General features: G+C 42.5%; 1 protein-coding gene across 10 annotated transcripts in view; it reads left to right on the top strand.

The window, feature by feature from the left end:
- SIL1 (SIL1 nucleotide exchange factor) overlaps window positions 1-15,866 on the top strand; it is a 313,491-nt gene that overhangs the window by 210,291 nt on the left and 87,334 nt on the right. For all 10 annotated transcript variants that reach the window (XM_089908487.1, XM_089908488.1, XM_089908485.1 and 7 more), the window contains 3 exons: window positions 688-787; window positions 9,380-9,571; window positions 15,413-15,534. In XM_089908487.1, the coding sequence (XP_089764613.1) occupies window positions 688-787; window positions 9,380-9,571; window positions 15,413-15,534 (414 nt within the window). The remainder of the gene's footprint in view (window positions 1-687; window positions 788-9,379; window positions 9,572-15,412; window positions 15,535-15,866) is intronic.

Here is a 15,866-nt window from a genome sequence, read left to right as displayed (position 1 = left end):
TCTAGTCTCTGCCAGGTTCCTGACATTATGTCCACATTGGTTCCTTTCTTCCCTGTTCTTGGAGGCTGGCTATGGAAGGTGGCTGGCCTCGATTTTAGTTCTCAGTATCTCAAACTCATTCCTTTGTCAGGTTGACTCATACCTCCTGCATGTACTCTGTGCTCAGGGGTTGGTCTTAAGGGTATGAATTTATCCAACCTGTTTTTGTAAAGATAGACTGAGTCGTCAAATCAGGTCAGGCACACACTTGGGGGGCTCAGGTCCCTGTTGGTCTCTTTCCTAGAAGAATATAAATAGGGTATATGTTATTTCCTCTGTCTGTGCCCAGCGTCCTCCAGGAGGTCTTACTCTGGCACGTACTGAGAGAGCAGCATCGCACAGACATTCTAGACTTGTTCTGCCCAAGTAGCTGGTTGAGAGCTCTCTGTCCATGGTGGGCTTCTGTCTGCCTTATGCCATTTTCTCCTCTTTCATGAAGTGACTCCATCTTCAGCTCTTTCCTCCTCTAGCTTCAAGGTGAGATCACCCTGTTAGACTTCTGGCTGACCCACGGCAAAGTTAGGATAGTGTGCTCTGAGTTAGAGCTGGCCTGGATTAGCTGGCCTTGGAGTGCCAGCCACCCAGAGGGGTTTTCTTTCTTGGGAAAGATGGTGCCCCCCTTGTGACTCTCAACTTCTCTTTGGACAGGCTGGACATCAACACCAACACCTATACATCTCAGGACCTCAAGAGCGCACTGGCAAAATTCAAGGAGGGGGCAGATATGGAGAGTTCAAAGGAAGACAAGGTTTGTGATGTTGTTTATAGTGAGTTCATGTCATCCTGCAGAATGGCCTTGAAGGGAATCACTGTCTCCTGAAGCTTTAGCAGTGAACATGGGATAATAATAACAATAATATTATAAAATAATTTAAAGAGCTAAGTAAGTTAATGCCAAATAAGTAACCCTTTACAGACTCTTAAAAAAAATGCTGGGAGCTTTTCTGTCATCGTTTATGTTAGAATCCAACTTCCCATTACATATTTGGGAAAATTGAAGCACAAAGCAGAGAGAGCCATACTCTGCATTACCACAGACATCAGTGAGGGGAATAGAGATTAAAACCCAGATCTCTTCACTTATACTTGGATTAGACACAAGTTTAAAGGACAGAGGACCTAGGCCAGGAAGGAAGGAGCCCAAGTCCTTTGAACATATAGCAAACCTTTTCCAGACCTCAGATTCCTTAAATGTACAACAGATGGCTGAGGTTTCCTCCAGCTCTAAATTTGTTTATAAGCTAAGGGAATGAAAAGGAGAAAGAGGCAGAATTGTAGCCCCTTGGTTACACCTCTAATGTCTGGGATGGCTCATGGATCCCGACCTATCAGAATGAAGTCTTATTCTTAGATGGATCATGAGCTCATGTGATAGCCAGAGAATGTTGCAAATCAGTTTTTACATTTCCACTTGAGTCCTGTCCTTGAAAGAACCTCCTCCAATGTCTGCCTTGCAGACCTTTCTAAGTTCTCCCTCCCCCTTCTCCTCTTCACAAGCCCCTTTGCTTTGTATTATATTTCTCTGCCCTCACCCCAGAATTCTGGCAGTATCTTGGAAAGGCAACACCAGGTTCTTGACAGCCTGTGTGTTAGTGGAGGAAGCTTTAGGTCCCTCAGATCCTTCAGAGCTAAGTATTTCTGAGACAGATGGACTGTGTGTGTGTGTGTGTGTGTGTGTGTTGGAGAGGACCTCAGGAGGAGGTGTTAATATGCAGGCCAAGTCTCCATGTCTTTACTCATCTTACCAAAGTCTCATCTCCCAACATGGAGAGTGTATGAGAAGGTGAGTAGCAGGATGGCAGCAATTGTGGTAAAGGAAGGTGATGCATAAAATTATATCCCATTGCAGGTGTATTAACTGTGTGGGTGGAGAGGTGTGAGGAAAAGCAAATCCCCTACCTGCTGAAGGTGAGGCCAGCAGAGGAGAGCAGTGCATGCTTAGGTGCCTGGAGCAGAGATTGGTATTCCTGTGACCAGGGGTTGGGCTCATTCCCACTCATTCTCTCACCATGAGCTCCACATGGAGCAGATGGGAACATAAAAGTTGGCCCCTGTTCCATGTTTTCCCTGTGGGTGGAAGACCCACTGCACCCCTGTCTCTTCTCTTTGCTCTCTTTAATGACATTCTTATCCCCTAATTCAATTAGTGTAGAAAAGTATGAATATTATGAAAATATTTTTTAATGTAAAAGCAAGAGATTATTTAAGTTTTCAGTTGCTGTTTTTTTGCAATTAAAAATAATTCTTTCCCTGTGCAAGGGGAGATCCCAATAATGGTAGCCAAATACGACACTCCTGTACCAGCTGATTTGAGTCAGCTGCCACTTCTGACTTATGGCTGCCACACTGTTTCTTTACTTCTGTGGCACTTAGGTTGTTAGCTCCTTCACTGAGGTACTGGGTCCTAGGTTCTTTTTCTCATTTTCATTTGTATCCTTCCTGGACTGACTCAGCTCCCTGCCAATGCATTGGGACTGGCAAATAAATTAACTTGAAGTAGGTTGGGGAGTTTCTTACATGTCTCAAGCTCCTGGCTGCAGATACCATAATACTTTTTGTTTATCAATCTTTAAACAAAATCTTTGCATGGTGACTTGCAAGTACAGGATGTACTTTTACTATTTATAAAGACAATACTGTGAGATATTGTATCATATCTCAACCAATTGAGTGAATTTTTTTTACCTGATTTTTTTGGGGGAAGGGCATCAATTCCATTATAACCATTGGTAACTTATTAGATTTAAGTGAATCAGCCCTTCCCAGAGTCCCTTGCTTTTTTTTTTTTTTTTTTTGCGGTACGCGGGCCTCTCACTGTTGTGGCCTCTCCTGTTGCGGAGCACAGGCTCCGGACGCACAGGCTCAGCGGCCATGGCTCATGGGCCCAGCTGCTCCGTGGCATGTGGGATCTTCCCGGACCGGGGCACAAACCCGTGTCCCCTGCATCGGCAGGCGGACTCTCAACCACTGCGCCACGAGCGAAGCCCCCAGAGTCCCTTGTTTTGTGGAAAATCTCTGTCTTACCCAACACATTTGGGCCATTGTTTTTGAACCTGATCTCTTTATCCCCCTACTATCATACAAATTGCTTGATGCTTTATGTTTTATCATGTTAGCTGTTATTTACCTATATCCTATAAATTGCTCCATTAAAAAATATGGTCTTCTTTTAAAAAAATATTTATTTATTTTTGGCTGCGTTGGGTCTTAGTTGTGGCACGAGGGATCTTCACTGTGGCCTGTGGGATCTTTTGTTGTGGCGCACGGGATCTTCATTGTGGTACGCGGGCTTCTCTCTTTCTGGTTGTGGTGTGTGGGTTTTTTCTCTCTAGTTGAGGCGCGTGGGCTTAGTTGCCCCGCGGCATGTTGGATCTTAGTTCCCCGACCAGGGATCGAACCCGCGTCCCCTGCATTGGAAGGCAGATTCTTTACCACTGGAACACCAGGAGGTCCCCCAAATATGGCCTTCTTAAACTTTTGATTCTGGACAAGATAAAATAGACTCATTTCTCCCTATTCTTCCTGCTCAGGACAACTAAAAATCCTGGACATAATACTAAAAGCAAATATAAGAAAACTTTAAAGGTGAGAAGAAGAAGGTGGATTAGATAGGGACCTTGGAATTTCAGGGATGACATGGCAGTGAGTTCCTTGGCTTTCTTTTTGCCCTCTGTATATCCCAGAATGGGCACTGGAGAAGCCCGTATCATGGAAATAGCAACAGGTACAGATAGAGAAAAGGCCCTAAGAAAGGCCTGCTCTTCATAAGATAGAACTAGGAAAAGGGCAGTCTAATAGAACAAAAAACTTTTTGACAATACTTATTCTGCTTTAGCCAAAGACCTCCCTTAGTGCCAGTGGGAGTTGAATGGGGAACTTGTATTTCCACCTCCCATTTGGTGTAATATAGCAAAGCTGTACTCTCTTTCCTCCACCAGAGTGGTGTCAGCAGAAGCTGAGTGGGGAGACTGAACTTGCACCCCCTCTGGTGGCAATAGATGGTGTGAGGCAGTGCTCTTCTACCTCAATCAAGGTGGTGTCAGGGAGAATTGAGCAGAGAGCCTGAATTTCTACTCTCTGCCCAGTGGTAGAAGACTATTCACTGCTTCTCCCACTGCTGTAGTACCAACAGAGACCAAGTGTGGAGCCTGGTTTTCACCCTTCACATGCGTGTAGCAGGCTGCTTTTTCTGTTGGGGTGGTGTCAGCAGAGGCCAAGAAGGGAACCTGAATGTCTGTCCCCTCCCTGGCAGCACCAAGGTAGTTTTTCACTTCTCTTAGCTTCAGCGATGCCAGAGGGCTGGTGAATGGAGAGTCTGTACTTCTACCCTCCATCTGGTGGGAACAAGGCAGCGTAAGTCAGCATTCTGCTTTCTACTCCGGGGCAGTGTTAATGGGGATAAGTGAGGAGCCTGAACTTCTACCCTCGGATCAGCAGTGATGAGGCAGTGCTTCAGTTACCCTGCCAAGGTGATGTCAGTAGCGGCCAAGGAAGGGCTTCCATTCCCAATGCTGAGTGTGCAGCAGTGGCAGGTGATGCTCTTCCTTCTCGTAACAAGAGAGTGGTGGTAGGGTTTTGGAGGGAAGGGAGATGGAGAAAGGAATTTTGCATATGAAGTTCTGGGAATGCTCCCTAGTAACCCACAAGAGAAACTGACCAGAATTAACACAGCAGATTTGAGAATGGAACTACAGTGTAGAATACTGCCCATGTTTTTAGATTAGCTCTAGGTAGCACACACAGGAAGCAGACCAAAATAACACTGCAAATTCTGTGAAAACTAAATTGTCTTGGGGTCACAACTGTACAAGAAGACCAGAACCGACATATTAAACCTAAACAGTGTGACTGCCTACTGTAAAGGAAGTTTCAGTGGAATTCAGAGTCTTATAACTTAATACTCAAAATGCCTAGTATACCAAAAATCACTCATCATACCAAGAACCAGGAAAATCAAAACTTGAATTAGGAAAGACAATTAACCAATGCCAACAGTGAGATGACCCAGGAGTTGGTATTATCAAACAAGAATTTTAAAGCAGTTATCATAAAAATGCTTCAAGCAGTTATGTACACTCTTGAGACAAATGATAATCTCAGCAGAGAAATAGAAGACATAAGAAAGAACAGCATAGAATTTTAGAACTGAAAAATACAACTGAAAATTAGAAAAATAATCACTGGATAGGCTTACTAGTAGAATAGAGATGAGAAAGAAAAGAATCAGTGAACTTAAAGACAGATAAAAAGTCATCTAAGTAACAGAAAACAGATTGAAAAAAAAAATGAACAGAGACTTAAGGACCTGTAGGATTATAACAGAAAATCTAAGATTTGTGTCACAGAGTCTCAGAAGGAGAGGAGAAAGAATACTGGGCTGAGAAAATAATCAAAGAAATAAAGATGGAAAACTCCCCCAATTGGTGAAAGATATAAACCCACAGATTCATGAAGCTGAGTGAATTCTAAATAGGATAAATTCAAAGAAATCAATACCATGACACATCACAGTCAACCTTCTGAAAACTAAAGACAGAAAAAAAATCTGGAAAGCAGCAAGACAGAAACCACATACTATCAATAGGGAATAATGATTGAATGACAGCATCTTTTTCATCTGAAATCACAAGGCCAAAAATATGTGGCATATTTTTCAAGTGCTGAAAAAAAACAAATTGTTCACTCAGAATTCTGTAGCCAATGAAAATCTCCTTCAGGAGTGTCAGGGAGAAAATGAAGACACTCTCACACAAAAGAAAATTAAAAGAATTTATCACCAGCAGACCTACCTAAAAGAATGACTAAAGAATATTTTTCAAAGAGAAAGGAAATAATAACAGAAGAAAACATGGACCACTGGGAAGAAAGAATAGTGAAGTGAATAAAAATAAGGGAAACTATAATAGACTATCCTTCTCTTGAAGTTTTAAAATTATGTTTGATAGTTGTAGCAAAAATTATGACATCATCTGTAATTCCGTGTGTGTTTAATAATATATGTTCAACTACCAGAGTTACCACTTTTTGTTTCTTTGCTGCGCTTTCAACTTTGTTGATCAGTTCTCTCTTTTGATTATCCATTTTTATGAAATGTTACATGGGTTTATCCTTGGGGGATGAGGAAGCCATATAACCACACACTTGACATCTGTGTGTGAACTGCATAATGGATGCACAGTGACAGTTCACTGTCAGATTTTGAAATAAATGTGATCAGCCACTGTTCATGATTGGCATTTATGTTATTTACATAGTGATTTATGGACTGAAGAGCTAGCAGCAAAGTTGGTACTTAATAAAATTAAAGTTAAATATATTGATGGCAACTGAAGTTTGAGTCATGTTGGGAGACTAGTATTATTTAAACTGTGGTTGAAATTGGTGCATATCAGATCTGTACAAAGCAAGGACTGTCTATCTGATAAAAGACTTGCATCTATCTAGAACATATAAAGAGCCCTCAAAACTTAACAGTAAAAACCAACAAACAATTTGAAAATGGGAAGAGGACATGAACAAACATTTCACCAAAGAGGATATGTAGATGGCAAATAAGCACATGAAAAAATGTTTAGTGTTATTAGATGTTAGAGATATGCAAATTAAATTCACCATGAAATATCACTATACATCTATTACTATTTAATGATAATACTATCTATTAGATAGATAGTAATAGATAGCAGTATCTATTACTATTAAATGATAATACTAAATACTAGTGAGGATGTGGAGAAACTGGATCTTTCATACATTGTTGGTGGGAATATAAAATGGTTCAGCTACTCTGGAAAATAGTTGGGCTCTTTCTTATAAAACCAAACATATGCTTATCATTATGACCCAGCAATTGCACTCTTGGGCACTTATCCCAGAGAAATAAGAACTTAAGTTTATTTTTTAAATTTTATTTTATTTTTGCTTGTGTTGGATCTTCATTGCTGTGTGAGGGCTTTCACTAGTTGTGGCAAGCGGGGGCTACTCTTTGTTGCGGTGCGCAGGCTTCTCACTGTCGTGGCTTCTCTTGTTGCAGAGCACAGGCTCTAGGTGCGTGGGATTCAGTAATTGTGGCACGCGGGCTCAGTAGTTGTGGCGCACGGGCTTAGTTGCTCTGCGGCATGTAGGACCTTCCTGGGCCAGGGATCGAACCCATGTCCCCTGCATTGGCAGGCAGATTCTTAACCACTGCGCCACCAGGGGAGCCCAAGTTTGTTCGTTTATTTATTTATTATTTATTATTTATTCTTTTGCGGTACGTGGGCCTCTCACTGTTGTGGCCTCTCCCATTGTGGAGCACAGGCTCCGGACGCACAGGCTCAGTGGCCATGGCTCACGGACCTAGCCGCTCCGCGGCATGTGGGATCTTTCCGGACCGGGGCACGAACCCGTGTCCCCTGCATTGGCAGGCGGACTCTCAACCACTGCACCACCAGGGAAGCCCCCAAATTAATTTTTTTAAACACATTTATACAAATGTTCATGCGGTTTTATTCATAATACTCCAAACCTGGAAACAAACATTCTTCAACAGGTGAATGTTTAAACAAACTGTACATCTATACAATGGAATACTACTCAGCATTAAAAAGAAACAAACCATTGATATTTACAGTAACTTGGATAGATCTCAAGTGCCTTAAGTTTAGTAAAAGGGCCAATCTCAAAAAACTACAGACTGTGTAACTGTCTGTGTAGCTTTCACCAAATGCTAGAATTATAGATATGGAGAACAAATTAGTGGTTGCCAGGGCATAGGGACAGGAGGCAAGGGATGAGAGGATGAGGTGCAACTATAGAGGACTACGGTGGAGTTGTTTGATGGTGATGGAACAGTTCTGTAACTTGATTGTTCTGTTCTGAATCTGTATATTAGATAAAATTGTGGAGAATGATGCACACACGTACATGCAAATGTGTACATGTAAAAGCTGGTGAAATCTGAATAAGGCTTGTGGTCTAGTTAATAGTATTGTACCTATGTCACTTTCTTGGTTTTGACGTTGTGCTGTTATTGCATAAGATGTTACCATCAGAGGAAGCTGAATGAAGGCTATATAGTACTCTGTGTATTATTTTTGTAATTTCCTTTGAGTTTATAATTACTGCAAAATTAAAAGTTTTGTTTTGTTAAAGGCCTTCCCAAGGGCCAGGCATGCATCATTTTTGTGAGGCAGAGGTGACTAGTTTCTTATCCTGCTCACTTGTCTGTCATCCCACAGCTCTAGGCAGTGACTCAGCTTTCCTAGACCTCTTTGCCTGGCCTTTGGCAGCCACCCAGAGTCCTCTAGCTGGGTGTAAGGAGAGCATTTCACTGTTTAGCCTAAAGGAGAATATAGCATCGCATAGGTGTGATTGCTCTGCTAGGAACTTGGGTTTTTTTTAAGAGAGACTGATTCATTTCTTTGGTTGGTGTTTCTATGGAGTCCTTTGAACTGGAGAGAAAACCCACAGGTAATAGATGAGCAATTTGGAGCTGACAGCTGCTCATCATCCTGCCTTTTATAAATATTCAGGCCTTTTAATTATTCTTGGAAGATAGAGACATAAGCCACTGTGACCTTTCAGACTCTCTTTATAAGCACTATCCTCTAAAATTGGGAAGAAAACAGAAAGTGTCACATGTAGAAAATATCTAATTAAAGCCTCTTATTCACCTCCAACATAACTTCATTTTAAAATCTTTATATGTGTGGGGGGTGGGGAGGGACTGAGTGAAAATTGTTTGAGACTTGATTATAGTATATACAGTAATTTAACTATTTCAAAAGTTGAACAAATTGTACACCTGTAGTTAGATTGACAGTAATGGCAGAGATTTAATTTTCATCAGCAAATTGCTCCCACTCTGACAGCTCTTTACCCACAGTTTCCTCCATCCGGATTTCCCTAAAATGTTGCTGGATGGGGCAGGGGCAAAGCAAAGATATCCTATGATTGTAGAAGAAAGAGAACCAAGGTGTGGATTATTCCGTCTTAGACCTCAGCTTTCCCACGTGAGATTAGGGGTTGGAGGGTGAGCTTGCATTGCTTCCCCTGACCTCAGTGATTACAAAAAGAAGACTTGACATTCTTCCGAACATTGGAAGGCATACTGAGATAGGTGAACCTTGGAAAATCTTGAGTGTGTTCTTGGGGCAGAGGGCTACATGGGTAGACTCTGAGGGCTCTCTGTTCTCTGGGCATCTTGGAAAGTATCAGGACTTTTGATAGTACAGATTAAAGAAGATTGCCTCCTAGAGCAGCAGTTCTTTGAGGATGGGCATCCATGGTAGACCACAGGAGTCTTGGGGGGGAGATGTCTTCAACTGAGGATTAACCATCTCTTTGCTACTCTCCTTAGGCAAGGCAGGCCAAAGTTAAACGGCTGTTCCGTCCCATTGAGGAGCTGAAGAAGGACTTTGAGGAGCTGAATGTTGTCATTGAGACTGACATGCAGATTATGGTACGACTGATCAACAAGTTCAATAGTTCCAACTCCAGCCTGGAAGAGAAGATTGCGGCACTCTTTGATCTTGAATATTATGTCCATCAGGTATTATATTTCATTGACTGTCAGTCTGACTTTTAACAGCTCCAAGAAATAACACCCCCTGCCCAAGGCCCTACGAAAATATTGTCACCATCTTTCCTTCTCTCTCAAGGTGTACAGCATTTTGTAAAAAAATATTTATTTATTATTATTATTTTTTTGGCTGCGTGGGGTCTTCATTGCTTCCCGCGGGCTTTGTCTGGTTGTGGTGAGCGGAGGCTACTCTTCGTTGCGGTGTGCAGGCTTCTCATTGCAGTGGCTTCTCTTATTGCGGAGCATGGGCTCTAGGTGCACGGGTTTCAGCAGTTGTGGCTCGCGGACTCTAGAGCACAGGCTCAATAAGTTGTGGCGCCTGGGCCTAGTTACTCTGCAGCATGTGGGATCTTTCTGGACCAGGGCTTGAACCCATGTTCCCTGCATTAGCAGGCAGATTCTTAACCACTGCGCCACCAGGGAAGCCCGGTATATAGCATTTTTAATCTAGACCAATATCTGTTGTAGTAAGATATCTTCTTACAGACCAGAGGCAAGCTCTTTTTCATTTGGAGTGTTACTTCATTTAATTTTTCAACACTGAGGATACAGCAGAGGTAAAATAGATGTGGTACTTGTTCCATGTAGCTTATAGTCTTCTGGAAGTGAGAGTGATTAAATAATGAACAATGAAAAAATTAACAATTTAATAATGAGATAATTTAAGACTGCGATAAGGGCTCCAGAGGGTAATGTGTGAATATATAACAGGGGAACTTAGCCTAGCTGGGGAAGGCTTCTCTGAAGTAGTGACATTTAGGCTGAGCATTAAAGGATGATTAGGGGTTAACTAGGCAAAGAGGGGAGATTGGAACTGGGGGTGGCAAACTATGGCCCACTTTTGTGAACAAAGTTTTATTGGAACACAGTCACATCTATTTGTTTATGTGTTGTTTTATTGCTTTTGACTGTTTTACTGCTACAGTGGCAGTGAGCCACATGGCTCACAAAGCCAAAAATGTTTACTTTCAGGCCCTTCAGGAAAAGTTCGCCCCATTGTATTAGAGCATTAGGGGCAGAGGAAACAGCATGTGCAAAAATTCTGAGTCAGAGAAGAACTTGGTGAGATTGAGGACCTGGAAAAGACTGGAGTGACTGGAGCACAGAGACCAGTGGGTGGGGTGGCATAGATAAAGTGGAAAGGTTAGAGAGTCAGAGAGGTGAGGTTTGGAAAATCATTCTCTTCATGATTTTATCCTTGATCCTAAGAACCATTTGGGAGTTTGAAGCAGGGAAATGACTGATCAGACTTGTGCCATACTTGTAATAGTTAATGTTTATTGAGCATTATCATATACTAGGCACATATTCAAGTGCCTTGTACACATTAATTCATTGACTTCCATACCTGCCTTTGGAGTACTACTGTTAATCCCATTTTATAACTGAGGCAAATAAAGCACAGGTCACATTTGTGATTGCCCAAGGTCAGCCAGTTAGTGAGTGTAGAGCTGGGATTTGCAACAAGATCTGTCTGACCCTAAACTCTGTGCTCTAAACCTTTTGGCTACTCACAGGATACTGGCGCCATCTGAATGAAGCTCAGAGGAGAATAGGTGGATATAAGTGGAAGGAGCCAAGAGAGGTCATGCACTTATTGAATAAGTTAATTTATTGCACGCCTGTTAAGTTCCAGGCACTGTTCCAGTCACTTAAGATACATTTGTGAACAAAATTGGAGCTTACCTTCTAGAAGAGGCAGATAGACAACAAACATAGCTAACAAGTAAATTATATATAATATGTTTGAAGGTGATAGGTACTATTCAAAAATAAAAAGTAGAGCAGGATAAGGATTGGCAGTGTTGGGAAGGAAGATTTCAGACAGGAGCAACAGCAAGTACTGAATCCTAAAGGTGGGAGCATGTCTAGTGTGTTTGGGGTACAGTAATGTGGCGGGAGCTAAGAGAAGGGGGAGGGAAGTAGGTAAAACTTGGAGAGATAAGGGAAGGGAGATCATGGAGCGCCTTGTTGGCTGTGGAAAAGAATGAAATTGGACAGACACTGTGTGGAGGATGTTGAGCAGAAGAAGCATTTGATCTGACTTACTTTTAAAGGATCCCTCTGGCTGTGTGTTGAGAATTAGTCTGTAGGCCGAGTGCATGGGTAGAAGCAGGAAAACCAGATAGGAGGCTATTGCAGTAATCCAGACTAGGGGCGATGATGGCCTGGGAAGTCTGTGTAATCATAATCAAAGGCTTGTTTGAGATCTTCATCAAGACATAGATCTTCAGCATCCTCCCACGCACGACAGCGTCCTTGTTCTCTATAAACTAGGCTAAAAGACATTCTTTCTTTAGGATTTTGCCAGCCTTTGTGTTGAGAGAGGATGAGTGTGTACTGTATCTGCAGGAATTATGGGGTGGCCTCTTCATCTCTCTCTGCTCATAACTCTTTCTCAGGCCTCAAATAGCAGGTCTGTGATCCTTTTAGAGAAGAAAATGGACCTGGGTTCTCTTTCCTCTTTCCAGTCTTTCTCTCCAGGGTAAAAACCAAAAATTCCAACAGCTTTTCCGTTATAGATATTTAAAGGATTAAGGATCCTAGGGGTTATTGGCCAGCTCAGTCCTGCTCTGATGTTGACAGCTTTTATTTTTTCTCATCTTAACATACTTGGATGGATCTTTAGGTATCAGGCTTCAGGCTCTTTAGTTGCAGCATAAAAGGCCAAATGACCTTTTATAAGAGCTTATCTTACCTAGGGGGAGTGAGTACACAGGAGGCTAGCAGGGCCCTAACAAATTTTATTTCCCTTGCAGGTTCTTTGGTCACCCTGCAGTGTCATCTCTAGGTTGATAACCCATTCTGCTTTCATGGGTCACTGGGTGGGATTAACAGTTTCTTGGACATCACCAAACTTAGCCTGTGGTCAGTCCAGGAACCAGTTCCCGCATGGAGACCAAACTTGATCTGTTGGCAGAAGAGTCATAAGTGTTTTGGGTGATTAGTCTTTTGAGTAGAAATATGGGTAAGGTGGTTTGGGCTGGTATGTCGGGCTTCCTGCAGCAGTGTTAAGTTGTGATTGCACCAGGGGATTAAAGAAGGCATAGCTCGGCCTCAAGTTCCAGTTGTGATGGGGAATTAGGGTGATGTAGTACTAGCTTTGAGGAAGATAGGACTCTTCTTGCCAGGAACTTACTTAGTCCACTTCTATTCTAGACTTACTGATTGGCGGTTTTGAGGAGCCATGGGCTTCAAGGACCCAAAGTAGATCTGCCCAAGGATTCCTCACAGCCATGTTTGAATTATTAAACAAGATTTGTGAAAAGCAAAACCATGTGTGTGGAAACAGTGTGTGAGTTATTTATAAGGAACAGCCACTGTCTGCCCCATCCACCCTGGGGTGCTGTATTTGCCTTCCCTCATGTGACTCCTCAGTTATTTACCATCATTTCTCCCTTTCTTTATTCTCTTGGTTATCTCATTGTCTTGTCAGTTTTCTGGTTCCCTTTTTCCCTCCTGAGTGTTGGCACAGTTTCCCTACTGCCTCCTTTCTGATGTGCTCCCTGCTTCTACCTTGAGCTCCTTTCCACCTGTCCCACCCAATCCTGAGGGTAGCCTGGGAAAAGTTCTGGCCCCAGACCCAGGCTCTGGTCATGCCTTCTCCTGTGTGATACTGGGCAGGGTCCAGATTTTGGAGCTTGGGTGTGCAGTAGGCAGAGTGACTCTTTTCTTCCTCGTCTCCAGTGAAATAACAAATGAGAAAACATCTTGAAAAGGCTGAAGTGCTTATATAAATGTCAGCATTTATAATACCCTGGATTATCTTTGTAGTAATGAAGATAAACTGAATCTAGAATAGAACCTCTGTGACTCTGGGCTGTGTTGCTTTGCTCTGCTAGGGACTCATACCAGCCTTGATAAGTAGCCATCTCAGGCATGAAGTTATAGGACTCCGAGCCAGAGTTTTATATCTAGAAAACTTGGAGGAAGGAAGATCAAAGGAGAGGTAGTGAATACTTAGATTTTAAAATCAGAGTATGTGAGGAAGGAAGACTCAGTAAGTATTATTTATTTATTTATTTATTATTTATTTTTTTGGCTGCGTTGGGTCTTAGTTGCAGCATGCGGGATCTTTTGTTGCAGTGCGTGGGCTTCTCTCTAGTTGTGGTGCGTGGGCTCAGTAGTTGCGGTGCACACGGGCTTAGTTGCCCCGCGGCATGTGGGATCTTAGTTCTCCAACCAGGAATCAAACCTGTGTCCCCTGCATTGGAAGGCGGATTCTTAACCACTGGACCACCAGGGAAGTCCTGTATTATTTGTGCTTATGTCAGCAAAGCACCCAGCTCTGGTTCTTCCTAGTTAGCTGGGCTATGGCCCAGTAAATCATTCCTCTTCATAAGGACATATTAGGGCAGACAAATGCCAACCCTGGCTTGGGGACCTTATGACAGAGCAGACTCCATGCTTACTTCATGGCCCTGGATTGGCCATCTCTTTAGGTTTGTGGTACAAGCGACCCATACATTTTGTTGACACACATACACCAGATTGCCTTTTTTACTCACAGTGGAGTTTATTTCAGTAACATCTCTTTCTGATCAACTTTATTCATTGGTTTAATGATGATTTATTGAACACTTAACTATATGCTTACACTGTTGTAATCACTGGGCCTATACCAGTGAACAGAAAGATAAAAACCCCTGCTCTTGTGGTTGAGTATAAGAATGATCTTCTAAGTGGTAAAAACGGGCTAGGCCTCTCCAAAAACATAGCCAGAGTCAAATACAGCCCTTCAAACTGGATTTCTCTGTTAGAGCCATCTTCCAGTTTGGAAAGATACAGTCAGGTAGGACAGGGCTCAGTGGCATCTGGAGGAAAAAGGTGGGTAGTAGTCACATTGTTGTTGGGCTCTAGTTTCCTGAGTTTTCCTGAGGATTTGTAGAGTGGGATCAGCATGTAGGCAAGAGACAGCTTTTATAGCAACAAAGATATTTTCAAGGGAGACTGTAGCTACTGCATGGGGAAAACAGGATCCAGTGACCTTTCTGAGGAAGTTGAGTCTTGTTCCAGGATACCAGTGAAGCTTGGGGAATGAGATTCCCTATAGAATAAAAGAGACAGAGTCTGGACTTGGGGCTTTGGACCTTAAGCATAGCCTAGACCAGTGTTGTCCAAAGGAACTTTATGGGATGGTGGAAATGTTCTGCACTGTCCAATAATAGCCACTAGTGAGTAGCACAGACCTAAGCTAAAGCTTTTGAGAGAGAGACTTTTGTGCAGATTTATCATGAGTGTCCTCAGATTCAGTCAACCTTAGACTATAAAGTGAGGAAGAGGGAAGAGAAGCGTACTATTGTTATTCTTCTCCTAGCACTTTTCCAGCCCTTTCCCTGCAACAGAGTTCCTATTACAGTCCCTGATTTCTAATTAAAAATCAGCTTTTTAAAAAGTGTCTGCTGCCTCCACTGCCCGCGTTGAGGCTGGACACCAACAGGAAGCATAGTGCCTTTTACTAGTGCTGATGACGCCAGATCTTTGTGTTAACAGCTTGTACACTACGAGTAAGCTTGTGACTCATTACGGTATTAGAATTTTTCAGGACATGTTTGGCATAAGCAATTGCTAGGTACCATTTCTGCCAGTTCCCACGCAGGTGCTCATAAATCACGTTAGGTGAATTAGGAATTCTCAAATTTAAGATTATTTAAAAATTTAGTTTTTTTTTTTTTTTACAAACCCTTTCCTAATTAGAAAGGCCACCGACAGTTTTTACTTGATTTTTTAGTTTGTTCTTCAATAGTCACCAAAAGAAAGGCTCTTCTTTCCTTGATGTCTGTACTGTACTAAGCAGTGCCTCTGTTGCAGATGGATAATGCACAGGACCTGCTTTCCTTCGGTGGCCTTCAAGTGGTGATCAACGGGCTGAACAGCACAGAACCCCTGCTGAAGGAGTATGCTGCGTTTGTGCTGGGGGCTGCCTTTTCCAGGTGAGCAGAATGGATGGACATCCCATTGGCCAGGATCCTTTGGACCCTTCAGGTGAAGTCTAGCTTTACTCTTGGCCTGACTGGCCTGGAAGAAGGTTACATTTGAACTCATGCACATCTCTATCCACAGTTTAGTGTAATCCCATTGAAACTAGAGTAAGAATTTGATTCTGCCCTTATTCCAAGTAGATAAGAATTTTCACTCATGTTGTCAGCATCTGTGACTCTTGGTTCCACCTCATCTTATATGTATGGACTTTTTTTTTTTTAATTTTATTTATTTATTTTTGGCTGTGTTGGGTCTTCGTTGCTGTGCGCGGGCTTTCTCTAGT

This window comes from Delphinapterus leucas, chromosome 3, assembly GCF_059928025.1.
Source record: "Delphinapterus leucas isolate spDelLeu-1000000601 "Yukka" chromosome 3, BTC_Dleu_Yukka2, whole genome shotgun sequence".
Taxonomy (NCBI): Eukaryota; Metazoa; Chordata; class Mammalia; order Artiodactyla; family Monodontidae; genus Delphinapterus; species Delphinapterus leucas.
The sequence above is the reverse complement of the archived record's forward strand: the minus strand, read 5'-3'. Positions and strand labels throughout refer to the sequence as shown.